Source organism: Daphnia magna, linkage group LG2 (assembly GCF_020631705.1).
Source record: "Daphnia magna isolate NIES linkage group LG2, ASM2063170v1.1, whole genome shotgun sequence".
NCBI lineage: Eukaryota > Metazoa > Arthropoda > Branchiopoda > Diplostraca > Daphniidae > Daphnia > Daphnia magna.
In genome coordinates, this window is record NC_059183.1 from 14,144,592 (window position 1) to 14,158,388 (window position 13,797).

The 13,797-nt window shown below is 39.4% G+C and overlaps 2 protein-coding genes across 3 annotated transcripts; both read right to left on the bottom strand.

Moving 5' to 3' along the window:
• Positions 1 to 1,601: 1,601 nt before the first annotated feature.
• LOC116916646 (LMBR1 domain-containing protein 2 homolog) lies at positions 1,602 to 11,764 on the bottom strand. Of its 2 annotated transcripts, XM_032921931.2 has the most exons (13): positions 11,607 to 11,764; positions 11,181 to 11,245; positions 9,237 to 9,476; positions 4,606 to 4,752; positions 4,325 to 4,533; positions 4,064 to 4,231; positions 3,612 to 4,002; positions 3,377 to 3,554; positions 3,113 to 3,294; positions 2,801 to 3,040; positions 2,522 to 2,726; positions 2,344 to 2,442; positions 1,602 to 2,271 (listed from the first exon to the last, which is right to left on the bottom strand). In XM_032921931.2, the coding sequence occupies exons 3-13, from the start codon at positions 9,378 to 9,380 to the stop codon at positions 2,042 to 2,044; spliced, it is 2,193 nt and encodes a 730-aa protein (XP_032777822.2). In that variant the 5' UTR covers positions 9,381 to 9,476; positions 11,181 to 11,245; positions 11,607 to 11,764; the 3' UTR covers positions 1,602 to 2,041. The 2 variants fall into 2 exon arrangements, with proteins under 2 accessions (XP_032777822.2, XP_032777821.2); XM_032921930.2 differs by lacking the exons at positions 11,181 to 11,245; positions 11,607 to 11,764 and having other exon boundaries at positions 9,237 to 9,673.
• A 778-nt stretch (positions 11,765 to 12,542) lies between these two features.
• Positions 12,543 to 13,792, bottom strand: LOC116916742 (ribonuclease H2 subunit A). Its single transcript, XM_032922076.2, is given in 4 exon segments — positions 12,543 to 12,843; positions 12,910 to 12,948; positions 12,951 to 13,436; positions 13,508 to 13,792. Coding segments are annotated over 4 exon segments (918 nt in total). The 5' UTR covers positions 13,641 to 13,792; the 3' UTR covers positions 12,543 to 12,583.
• Positions 13,793 to 13,797: the final 5 nt, after the last annotated feature.

Genomic DNA, 13,797 nt, shown 5'->3' on the forward strand with positions numbered 1-13,797 from the left:
TTCTCTTTTTCTTTCTCCCACCTTTTTTTTTTTTCTCTCTCTCTCTCTCTCCCTCCCTCCTTCTATCTCTTACCGTGATGGGTGTACCTTTTTTTTGTGTGTTTCAGTCTGTTTTTCCCACGTCGAGTTGGCTATACATACATAACAACGCTCCCGCCCCCCTAGTCGTCGACTTGGTGAGTCGACTTGAAACCGAGTCGCAAGGAAACTCCCCCCCACCTAGCGGATCGAACGACCGGTCGACCGACTACTCAGGTATATCAAGATAATCACAGCTGAGGGAAACAAAAAGGCAAAAAAAGATAGAGAAAAGTGGGTGCACCAAGTGCAGTAAAAAAAAAATGGCTGTTGACTACGAGCGGTATTCCGCTTTTGACCCGGCCATCCGGATCATTTGTGTCCTCTTTTCATTTGTTTTATCTCTTTGTTTGTTAGCCCAAAACGGCCAGAACTCATAAAACAATTAAACTGCAAGAACAGCTAGGATATTTATTTGATTGTTAACCATGGTGGAATTAGTTAATTACTGCAATGTCTTCTTTTGTGAGTGTGTGTGTGTGTTGTTACCCAGCAACAAAAGCTGTACTTTACTCGAACCGGATTTCTTTGAAATTACGCTGCTTTTTTTTTTTTTTCGTTTTTAAAAAGCCTACGGCTTGAAGGACTATTAGGGTCATATCATTTGCAGTGGAGACAGGGCAAATGATACGTACGGCCATTGTACATTCAAAAATGACGTCTTATCGTTTATACAACTGCCGCATTGCACTCCCGTTGTTCGGCTGTGTCCAGCCGCTTGGTACCACGGGGTACTAAACACCCGGTATAATCATTTAGCCTTTCTCGCTAATGGCAGGCCGCGTTCGGAGGTGCAAACCCGCCTGTTAACAAATCGTTAGTAAAACCATTTCTGGATATGTGTTCTGTCAGAACAATAACGGATGCTTACATGTGGAGAAAGACAGAAACAAAAGGAAACAAGAGCCGACAAAACAGACTGGGAAAAAGACACAACAATACAAAGAACGATTAAAACTATCGAAAAAATGTTAACAGCTATCGCGTTCACGCATGCACAGAGCAACACATTGTGCTCCGCCGTTCATAAGCTTACACTTCCGATAGTCGGCCACACCGTTCGACCCTCATGTTGTTTCCGTTTCCGGTTCTCTTGATAGAAATAAGAGAGCAAGAGGGAGAATGCACAGCCAGCAAAGACACGACAAACCAAATGAATTCCATCCTCCGCTGCTACCGTCACGGTTTTGCTTAGCAAATCAACAGCTTGTTTTGTTTTTTTTTCCCTATTTTTTTTCTTTTTTTGTTTTGCAAAAAAACAATGAAGGTCTCTTTCCCGCAATGGTTTTTTTTTCTCACAAGCAATTCGCAAGTGTTCAATTCGAGTGTAGGTGAAGTAGGTAGTTGAAGCGGATATTTCCAGTGAATATTCCATAAAAATCGTATCTCGCCTTTGTTTTGTTTTGCTTTTTTGGCCCAAAGAGGAATGGTTACGGAACTCGTTTCTGCAACTTAGTTCAACAAATTGGCCGTACGAAAATAAAAAGATGAGACAGACCGAAGAAAATTCCCAAGCCGGCCGAGAGAAGTGAGTCAATCCATTAATTACAGAGCTAGAAGCTCGCGGCGAAAATAGCCGGACAAACTAACAATTCGTGTAAATGAGAGCAGACTATACAGCACTAGACGACGGCGCAAAAAGACAGCTCATCTTTAAATAACCAGAATTTCATTATAAGATAGGGAGAAGTAATAAAGGAACAAAAGCAAACAGCACACGCAATAAGAAAAATAAATTTAAAAACCCAAAACTGAGAGAACTGTTGGTACCGGGGCTAAATAGCTAAACACTAGAACATCAAATGATTGCAGTATAAACACGAGGGCCAATAAATAAACGGGTAATTGCACTAGAAATAAGGTGGATAGAACAATAAGAGTCCCGCTTGTGTGGCAACTGAACTGAAGATCAAACGAGGAAAGGCACCCGCCATTCCGAAAAAATTCACCGTTCTCAAAACATCTAAACATCGTCAAAGAAATTTCGTGGCGGCGCTGGTCCGCTGCGTGTATAACTAGAACGATAATCGGTAGATCCTGTCAGCAAAGTCGCCGGAGTGGAACCGACATCGTCACCGATTCTCCGACTGGCTTGCATGAAGAGCTGATCGTATCGGTCATCTTCATTGCTCATGTTGTCGGATGTGGAGCCAAACAATTCAGAGCGAGACGATTCCCTCTTCACTAGTAAGCCTGTGTTCAAACATTCAACGTGAGTCGTTCATCTTAGTAAATCATCACGTCAGATGGCGTCCTATTGTTTACCTCCAGTTTCACGATTGCGCTCGGCCCGGGCAAAGTTGTTGACGTCAACATTCCGACGTCGGCATTCACTATCCTCGGCTCTCTGACGTTTCCGTTTTTCTGATGAAATTTACAAATATATGTTGACGGACAATGACGTCCTAGAACTTTTGGTTACTGTCAATCATGAAGTGCTTACCCCGTTTGATGAGCTCTCGGCCTTCTTCGGCCAAATCGGCTGTAATATCATCTTCATCGTCAACAAATTGCTGGAATCCGATGAAGGTAAGGAAGCGAGCGCCTAATGAGAAGTAAGTGGCCAGACATAGTCCCAAAATAGCCATGGGAAAGTATATATTGAAACCGTCTGAAATGATGGGTAGCACGTCCATGTGCCCCATTATCTGAAGCGAAACGAACGCGCGCGTCAAATTTACTTGAGCGAGAACAAAACTCGTTATTTTAACGGGCTGTTTACCTGAGTATAATAGGTTTCCATCAGTCGGGCTTTGATAATATGGCTGTCCATGTGAATTAGGCCAAGAAAGTTCAAACACATGGGCGGAGTCAGACGGCAGAGAAGCATGCCCGAGAAGATCAAGCTATACTCGTCTGTCTGATGGTGAGGCGCCAAGTAATATAAATTAAGCACGCGAATTTTCAGTACTGTCGAATATGCACACACGCACATGTAGGCGATGGTAGCAATTGAAACCAGCTAAAAGTTGAGGGCAGACAGATGGGCAATTATTATCAGGTTAAAGATTGTAATTATCAAAGGATGTCTTACTTCAATGGATAAGTAATCATAGTATTCTTTCGCCAAATTGACGAAAATAGCGAAGATGGAAAGAACGGGACTGGCATTGAAGAATGTCAATTCGGACCATACCACTAACACCGACAGGAGGGCCAAAACCATAGCCAGCCCTTGACAAACATATCGCCTCAGCAAGCATTTCCAGTACCACTCTATTGCAATGACAATTTAAAAAAACGAAGATTATAGAATGTTGCACCCTACGGTGCAGCTTGTTGCTCGAGTATGTTCTACCTAATGTGGGACTGCGAATTCGTGCTAGCCAGGTTGAACGAACTGGTTCAAAAGAAGGCTTAAAGTAGTGTTCGTGACTACCGATATTACGGTGGACATCCTCGAGATCAAAGATTTTCTCCACCAAGTTATACCACTGGGTCTCCGTTCTGTGTTGCCGCTGCAGTGCGCGAATCACCTGAAAAATATATTTGATTCTTTAAATTGAATGGGGTCACTTCGTGCGGCTATTTACCTGTCTGTGAAGGCGAACAAGCGATTTCTCATTCAGATCGCTCTCGTTCATTTGATTGCTGTTGACAGATTTTCGTTTCATGCGCTCTCGCCATTCCAGTGGCAGCTTGTCAGAAATCGTCTCGGCATTCTTTCGTAAAGGATCACTAGGCGAGATGCGAGTCAACGCGACCTGAAGCGCCTCTAAATAATCTTCCAAGTTTTCTTCGGCCTCACTTTTCTCAGCATTCAATTTGGCTGCTTTGAAATAGAGGCGGGACAATAAAGGCCCTGGTATAGCACTGCGCCAAACAGAACGAGGGATGTCGACAAGGCCATAGCCCAGCAACAAAACTAACCAAAATAGCCCCCAAGTATTGCTGGCAGATGCTGCAATTGCTTTTAATTTTGGCCTGCAGACGTTAGAAATTGCGTTAAAATCTGGGATTTCGACAACTTTGACGAATTGCGTACCAATCAAATTCAAAATCTGGTTTAGCAGCTAAATAGATCAGCAGGATGGTGGCAATTACGAGATAGCTACCATAGTAAATTGCGTTATCGATCAAAGAAGATTTTAATTTTCCTTTAACTGTGAAATCTCCAGCTTTGGTGTATGACTGCATGAGTGGTAACACAAACCTTAATGTTCAGGGAAAATAAGAGACAGAAAGGCAGGGTGATATTGTAACCATTGTATAATAAATGCATGTGTGGTGATAAATAATGTTATACCAAGTTAGGAATTGTGAGGTCCAATATAGTACTCTCCATAACTGGGGCAGCACATTCTCTGGTACATAACTCCAAGGAAGCTTGCAGACTGATGTTTCATTAGATGGAATAATATGGGGAACTACTGTTGTGCTTAGATTTGCTGTTTCATTGGACCTTGGCTCTTCTGTGTAAAAAGTATGTTCCTGAACACACTGTCTGTAGGCTGTCTATAAACCCATACAAATAAAATTTCCATTATTTTTTCAAACATCTAATACAGTTTCGATTGAAGGACTTACCGATGTAACATCCAGAGGTAAAATGAATATGATAAGGAAAGAGAAGTACCAAGCTACTAACACAGAGAGGGTGACTATGATATGGTGTCTAAACCAGTCACCATATCGATATAGGATAGATGCCGCAACAATAAATGTGCAGGCAATCTCAGTGATCAGTGGCCCAACAGTCATTTTAGATGCAGTGTAGTTATGTGCTTGATAATTCTGATTTCATTAACTTTTCTTCTGCTTCCTTCTGTAATTTTTCCAATTTCTCAATAGTAAATGTCTTTAGTGGAAGAAGTTGTGGTTTGCAAAAAACCCAATTCGGTTTTGATTCTTCGTGCGGACGTCGATGACTGATTCTTCCTCTCACCGATTGTAATAAAGTTTCCAATGTTTCTGTTGGCTTGCTGACGTGATCACTTAAAGACGAAGCAGATCTGTCAGTTGTCGGGTTTGATTCCTCCATCAGGCAAGCATCTAGGAAACTTCTTAAAAACACGAATCCGTTAAATGTTCTAACAGCGTCGCGTGCAATTTCACCACTCTCTTAGTACGACACGTCAATAACAGCTGACTGCATGACGTCATGAAAACAAATGCAAAGCTTTTCCAGGCTTTGCCACTATTTACTGTTGTTAAAAGAAGGCATCATCACTTCATCTGTTGAGGATGGAAATATAACAAGGAGATAAACTTAAAGTTTAAAGTTTATTTGGTAGTTTATGTAAAGCATCTACTATATGGTGTAGCTTTACTTTTCCAATACGCATGACAACAAATAAATTCCGGATTATGTATCCATTTCGGAACCCCATGCTTCTCTGCTCTTTCAAAATATTGCCGAATTCTTATGACAAAAATAGCCACCAACTACAGGAAGAATTCCTTTAGATGATATTTATTGAGCCGTAAATAATCTCTACAGAAACTGCAGAAACAAATATTTACCAACATCTGCTGTAACATTTGAATCAAGCACAAGATGATGCATTACAGAATTATAGCATGTCAAGGAAACACATAATGCATGTCAGATTATTTTTGGATCTCAAAAGACCAACACAGTTGGCCTAATTCCACAGAAAGGTGTTTTCAGACCATCTGATTCTTAGTTATTGTAAACTAAAGTTTTTCTCCAAAGCTGAAACTACTGTAGCGCCATTATTTTCCTTGTGACGAACAACATTACACTTGACAATACAATAATGTCAGTCATTCAGACTGACAGCATCTGTTTTTTAACTAATTCTAATATAGCACGTTCTACTTGGCTCTGGCTCAACCGTCAGGTTTTGGATCCCCGTGTTTGTTGGAACGAAAGCAGAATTCTGAAATTTCGACGTCTACTAGCTATTCCATGTTTTTTAGATGACATTTTTCATAATGAATGTCCCATTATCCCATATAGTAATGCCTACACTGTTCTTTTCTTCAGCCAACAAGCTTACGAATGTTCGTTTTTCTTTTCCACTTTGCCCAGAATAGAGATATTCCATTTTGTACCACACCGAAGAAGTAGAGAAAATTAATAAAACAGTCAAAATCTTCGTAGTAAACACGATTTTTTTATTATGTGCTGTTAAAAGTCGATGATAATTGCTTATTTAGTGAGACAGTTAATATTCGCCAATATAACAGCAGAACAACAAGGAAAATGGCGAGTTAGGGAAGGCATTGGCTTTAGAGGAAAACATTTCAAGGAACTTCAATTAACTGGAGGATTTTATACAAACATGTATCACACACTTTCTTCCGTCGAATTGGATTCGTACCGCAAGTTCGGCACAATTTTTCTAACTCGTTGATCGCTTCCGTGTAACGGCTATGAGTACGTGTATGTGTATAGACTAGCAAATACGTCTATGCCTCGAGCTTTATAGCCTAGTGACCTACTGTAAAATCACAGCACCTCATCAATACCATGAGCTAAAATTGCCAAATTGAATGAATACGATGCTAGTGTGTTGCTGGGGAGTTTTGAAAATATCGGTTGTCGGAGACAGTAAAAAAGAAACATGGTTACGTCACGTACCATCGCCTAGTGAATCACGGTGTAAATCATAATGGCAAATTCTCTGTGTTTTCAATAAAACGAACAGCATTAGTGCTACTGTTATTTGACACGTTTATACAAGGCAATTTCGGTAAGCATATTTTAGGTCTTTGGCGTGTGTGTTTTCATTTTCTACGGTGGTTTCTAGTTTATGTAAGGGTCGTGACCGTTTGGCGATAAACTCGTTGACGCGGAACCGTCAGAGAACTCTTTGAAGCTACTGGTCCACAGGCGGTTTGGAGCCTGAATAATAAACCACAAATAAACAAAGAATATTGTTCATTCAAAAGTAGAAACTTTGAAACAATGCACAAATCACCATTTATTATTGTTATTCGTTGCGTGATAAAACGTGCAGATACGAGTTCGGTAAGGAAATTCTTGGGCCAAAATAATTTTGCCAGCAAAAGGCTGCCTCTTTTAGCCTTGATTTAGTTCAACATCAGGGAACTTATAATATGATAACTGTTATCTTGGCAACTGCCTTGACGCAAGTCTAACGCTACAAAATGCTGCCGCTGATTGCTGACGACCAGCCATGCGGTACTCGTCTTTGACTACGCCGGTTGCATGCGTCAGACAATGTTACATCGCCCGCAAACAAAAGTAGTTTACAGGGCAGAGTGATGAAAAGCCGTTTATCCTGCATGATTGCTGGCGTAATGCTGTGCGAAATATTTCAGTACTTTTTCTTGTTTTATCGTCGACTGCTGGTCGCGTGTTCGCAACCATAACATCCTTGGAAGGATGTTACCAATCTCTGACGCGTTCTGAACGCTCACATCTGTTATGGCGGTCTAAGATTTTTCTATTTTCAAGGTCAAAATCGAGCTAAACTTGAAACTGTAGAAGGGTACTTCATCCGGTAACGACGGTCGGACGTAAATCTCGGCAAACCATGCTTCAATAATTCATCGCCGGACCGTTTCTACATCTTACCGAAATAAGTCCGCTTGGGTGGCCGCAAATCCAAGCCATCAACATGTCGCTCAACCCATCAGATATCAACTGGCAGACGAATAAACCAGGATCTATGGTAGAACTCTTCTAAAATTAGCCCAAGTCCACGAAATCTTGTTCTGGAAATAATTTTCAGATAGCTGGTTGTGTGCCAGTGTAGTATGCGCTTTTCTGCGAGCCCTATAAATAACATCTAGGTTGAATGGCATAACTCCTTGACGTAACACGCCTCGCTTCTTGTCTCTGCTTATCTCGCGTTTAATTATGCCTTTTGTTATCTGTGATGGCAACGACCGTGTCATGTTTCGCATGAATGGAGATTCGGCAAGTTAGTGGAAGACCGTGACGAAGCCACCGGAGATGAGATGTGGCAACAAACAAACATTATCAATTTATTTCTTCGCCACTGATTATGGTTGTTAATTAGCAGGAGCCAAAAAACGAAAAATTTGCAACTACGGACACAATAAAAAATCAGGGTCATAATCAAGAATTACTAGATTTTTTTTCGTCTAGCGGTTCATACCCATCGTTCTGTATGCGTTCCTTGAACTTCAAATATTCCCGCTTTCGGTCAAAGTGTTTCACCTGCAAAACAAAGCAAAATGGGGCGGTTAAACAAGAATAGACAATTCAGGCGACTTGCCATTAACGACTATAAATACAGAACACAAAAGTAGAGGTAATGAACTGAGGAATCTGCTCAATCCAAAAATATACCCAGTCACCGAGTTTGAAACGGAACAGGTATTTTTTCTTTCTTTCTTTTTTTTTTTAACCTATCGCCATCCTTGTCTTCTACGATTCAAGCCCCGCAATTTGCCGTCTGAACACGTTATAGGAAAAGCGCAGTCTATTTTTGAAATCTATTTCTAGAAATCTTTCAAGACTTTAATCTGTATTTATTGTCAACGGCAGCTGCATTCGCAAATCTTTGGTCCGAGAAAAGATTTACAAACGAAGAATCAAGGAGGAATCTGAGAAATCTATTTTCTAATTTCGGTCAAACATTGGCGCTATCTGCGTTCTAAAAAAGAGGAGGCGAGCGGAAGGAGAAGGGTCGGCGGGAACTGAGGCAATTCTAAATTTAAAGCCGGATACAAACCAACGTCATCCCGCTCATCAAGCGTTAGCTCCCACGTAGCGAGAGACACCCTTCTATTTGGGAACAGCTTTTCGCGGGACTTGAAATAGTTTGTCAATCTGCAATTGGCAACTGGGCGTAAAATGGACCATGACGGGCGACGCAAACAATGCCCAACCGGTCCCTAGCTTTCAATCAAAGGCACCGGTGTCTGTCGTCTTCTTTATTATTATCCGTTTTGCTTATGCTGGCACTTTGTACCAGAGCGGCTGCCCTCCGTCTCACAGTGTGTTGAAGGTCTGCAATTTCGGTAGGTATTTTTTTTTTTTTGCCTGACTCGCCGAAAAATTGTCTATATTTTTATCTTCCAAGAGATTTGCAGCTTTACAGAGTTAAGAGCTATTGTCTGTCGCTGTCCTATTCCTGGCACAGGGAGGGGCAAATCTGTCACCGTAAATCCTTTCATCTACGGCTATTTTGGCTCCCTATTTTCGAACTAAGACTTAAACAGGCTTGCACACCGTAGATCAAGAAAATTTTACTTACCCATTGACTCGGACAGGTAGTTTCGTAGACGGCCCTTACTTCCATGCACTTTTCCATTTGATCGCCGCTCTTATCCAAGCACTCCCAATAGCGATCGCGGGAATCCCAGCATTTCTGACGTTTTTCTTTGTCGGGAAAGGACATTATGTTGCTGTCGAGGTATAGGTGATTATGTAGATCAGCCGGAGTTATTTGTCGTCGTCAATTAGCGTCTCAAATTTGGCACGGCGCAAATCGTTTCTGTTAAGTTCAATGAAACCAGAAAACTATGATTAACTTGCTCAGGGGAAATTTTAAAAGGCACTTGCGAAACTATTGCCCTGATTGAAAAAAATTATTTAAACTACACAAATGACTAGGTCTAAAAGTGAGACTGTGCTAGGTATCTAATCAGACGGTAGAACTGAGTGACCGATTAGTTTAGAGACCTGAAGCCAACTGAAGCTCACTGCCTTTGCAGCCTGCATATATATACTACGTATAGACAAAGTTGTTAGCGCATTTCAACGAGCCCGCTCCTACCATCATTGCCTTTTTCTCATTTTTCATGTCATAGATCCCGCCCCAACCAACAGCTTATGAATGAAGAGAGTCGGAAATGTACACCTCCCACCTTTTCATTTTTCACCTTTCCCATTTGGCACGGCGACTGATTTTATTTCTGCTGTGGCAGCAACGTACAGACTCTCCTGCGCAATATCTTTCAACAGAGCGTAGAAAATAGCAACGGTCAGTTCTAGGCAAAATAATTGTCATGGAATGGCATTAGGTAGTGTACTAAAGTAACTCAATTTCAATTCGTTTTTTTTTCTTTCTCTCTTTCTTTTGCAACGGTACAGTTACTGCTTCTTCACGGCACTTGATGTGACTTCCCGCTTACAGTCGAATTCGGATAAATGTAGTTGTCACCTTACGTTATCTCACTATTGGAATCCCCCGCAATATACACTACCCACAAAAAGTTTGGAAACACGACGAGTTTTTTTTACGGGCCTAGGTCTTTTTCGCGATAACTCCGTTTGAGTTATCGCAAAAAAAAATAAAAATCTTTTGTTGAGAAAAAATTTTCTTTCCCATGAATTTAAAAAAAAAAAAAAAAAAAACATTATGAATTTTTATTGAATTTAATGGTAGACGACATTCTGAAGGTGTTTTCCGATTAAAAAAAAAAAATTAAAAAATATTTTTCTCTTTTTTTCCCTTTTTTTTTTTTTTTTCCATTCCCCGGCATGTTTCGTCCCCTCCACGAAGATTGATCGGCATTGTTTATTTAAAAAATCGGCAAAATTAGCCTTTCATAAAAAAATTGAAACTTTGTCAAAATGTAGACGACTATGTCGTCTACCGTTTGTAAAAGTTTCAAGTAAAATTATATATTGGAATTTTTAATAATTTTTAGTAACATACACTTTAGATGGAACATATGGCGGCGCGCCGATGTTTCCAAACTTTCTATGACTTTGGGGCTAAACTTCTATTCACAAAAATTTCAAAAATTTTTTCTCAACAAGAAGTTTTTTGGTTTTTTTGATAACTCAAACGTGTTATCGCGTAAAGTAAATTTTGTGTGGTTGTATATGGACAAGAATTTGGCACTGAGCACACGCAAAGAAAAAAAAAATGATAAAGTAGTGTTGACTGGTTACAAAATATAAATGCAGACGCGGTTCCATCAGACCAACGGAAACACTAATAGGAATTCAGCTGGAATTTGTTTTTTAACATAGCAACACATTGTTCACTATGTTTTCTTGCAAGCTTAGTTTTGAAAGGACAGCTTTTACAATTATGACAAAAACTGAAAGCCTAGCCAAAGAAATTGTGATTCCCATAGTATCTAAGCCAATATTTTTAAAAATAAGTTTTGTTGAATAATAAAAAAACAGAATGCTCTTTGCCCTTGAAATAGCAATGGTAATAATAATAATTATAAATTGTACTTGCATTGCTAGATTATAAATGATGTATCTTTAGGCTGCCTGGAAGCAACAATTCAATGAATCTCCCTACTTAAAAAATACGAAGAGCACAATTTTAGAAAGTGAACTTATATGTCAATTTTAAATTTAGTTCACAGCTGTAGGACAAGAAATTTTTTTTTTTTTTGCAAACTATTTAAAAATACATTAAGATTTGGGATCCGTTTTTTTTTTTTACCCTAACAACTCCAACTTCCTCAAGATTAAGTTATATCAATAGTTTACACAAACCAAACATTATTTACAAATAATAATTTAAAAAAAATCCTTGCTATCCAATCATTACAGTAATTTAACTTTCAATCAAGTTTTTTTTCGGTTTTAAAATGGTGTTTTAAGACGTGGAAAAATAATCAATCATTGTTACACCGGTATCGTACAAATTTCTCACCTTAGACTTTTTCTTCAGTGCTGTCAATCAAATCAACAGATTTTCTAAATTACTATGTCTGAAATCGGTACTTTTTCAACAAATTCTTGCTCGGAATTTTAGAAAAGACCCATTCGACTTTCGGCAAAACATAATTTATAACAATGTTGTTTTCGTCTGCTGAAATTAATCGAAAATCGAACATCGATATGCAGCATTGACAAACCGATTTATTCTTGAATTTGAAAGAATGTTATTATGGTAATGTCGTTAATGTTCTATTCTATCGGTTCTATTCTATTTCATTTCATGTTCAATTGTTCATGCATCAGTTCCATATACAAGAGAAAATAATGACGTATCAACGAATTGTGATTTCCTACATGCTATATCCTCTGAATACGCAAGTATTGAAAAATAACTTGTCTAATCCTAGACCATCCACAGTCCTAAGCCAGAGCAGGGGTATAGAGGGGGAAAAAATTCCCTCAATACCCCTGGATTCCCACAGAGTCAGAAGTCATAGTTTAAAACACATCGGTAGCTTTCTTAAATTCTATAGATTAAACTGGTTGTGTAAAGCGCACAATTACACCGAATCCAGGTTATAATCAATTGCCGTTATACAGCTCCTAAATATATCATTATTCTTATATTCCTCCAGAAAAATCCACTTCAAGGAATAGATTCTCCAGGCTCCTCAACGGACAATTCGGTCAACGAAACCGGTCCCAGTTAATGCGCGCAGTTGATCGGCTCTATGACTCTGCCTAAGCGAGGGTCACGATGTCTAAAGCCGCTAAAGCCTTTAGTCTAAAACGCGTTGTCTTTTGTCTGGCAGATAACGCGTCACCTTTAGACTGAGAGTGACGAATAAGATTTTATATCACTTCTAAAAATTTTTCATCAGTTTAAAAAATCATCTTTTTAAAAATTGTCCTAAAATTACCACAGCACTTATGAAAAATCAGTTATTATTACTTTCGATCTACTAGTTTTCAAACAAGTTTAGTTGCCGGTTTCAATCTGCGATCGGCAAAATAAGGGTGCCTCCGTGGCGTATTCGTTTTACCTGAGTTTACAAAGAATTTCTTTACTGACACTGCTTGATTTTCTTGTTCTTCTGTGTCTTCCCACTCTACAGATACACCTTTGGTTTTCAAAATTTGCTCTGAAGTTGACCAAGAAAAACGGACTAGTTGGGGAAATCCAAAAACTGGGTCAATATTCTTAGCCAAGAACTTTTTTGTGGTAGGATCTATACATCCAAATACACATGTTTGAGCCAATACACATTTATCAATAAACACTTCAAAGTTATTACCTCCTGGATAGCCACTTCCCCATTTCATTTCTTCACTATTTTTAAATCAACAAATGGAGACTCTCTGAACTGCCAACTAGACAAGGCTTTATCACGTGCAACTTTGGCACAAATACTAGCAGCGCTGACAACTGGAAATAGAGAATCAGCCTTTTTGGAGACAGTTATCTTGATACCAGGGAAAAGGGCAGAAAGCTTAGCCTGATATTTTTCTGGTGGTCCAACAGTGTCAACAAAAACAGAAGTGATGTTTGCTTCCAAACTCAATGCTTTCCTAATGAGTCCAATTGCTGAATCATGAGACACTTCATTCAGGCTGTGTTTCAGCCTTTTAAACATGCTGTTGCATATTGAATTGGGTGATATTACTTCTACAGCCCATCCAACAAAATCACCAAGTGAATCCAGCTTTTCAAAAAGTTTCTCACGTTGCTCTTCAGTGAGTGTTTTTGAATCAGCACACCCTATAGCTTTCAACTCCTGAGCTCGAGACTCTGGGCAATATGTTATTCCATAAACCATGGGACCTAAAATAATTTTTGATAAAACCTCATATTCATTATATTAATAAGACAAATATCACTTCTGTGAAAATTACCCAATACTGGTCCCCTCCCTGCTTCGTCGATTCCTAAAGCGCAGGCTTCGTTACGACAAACATCAGGGACTTGCGACGCAATGGTAATATTGCGGTTATTGCGTTCAGAAAATGAGCGTAAACCTTCCTCCATAATTCCCTTTCAATATTTTGATACTTATCTAAGAGAAAATTTTCACTTTCAAAGAAGAAATCTCGTTTGTTTGTTGCAGGAAAAACTTGGCGGTAAAAATTATTCTGTCTGGTGTGCGTCGTTGCCAGTTGTCACCTACCAATGTTATCTTAGAAAT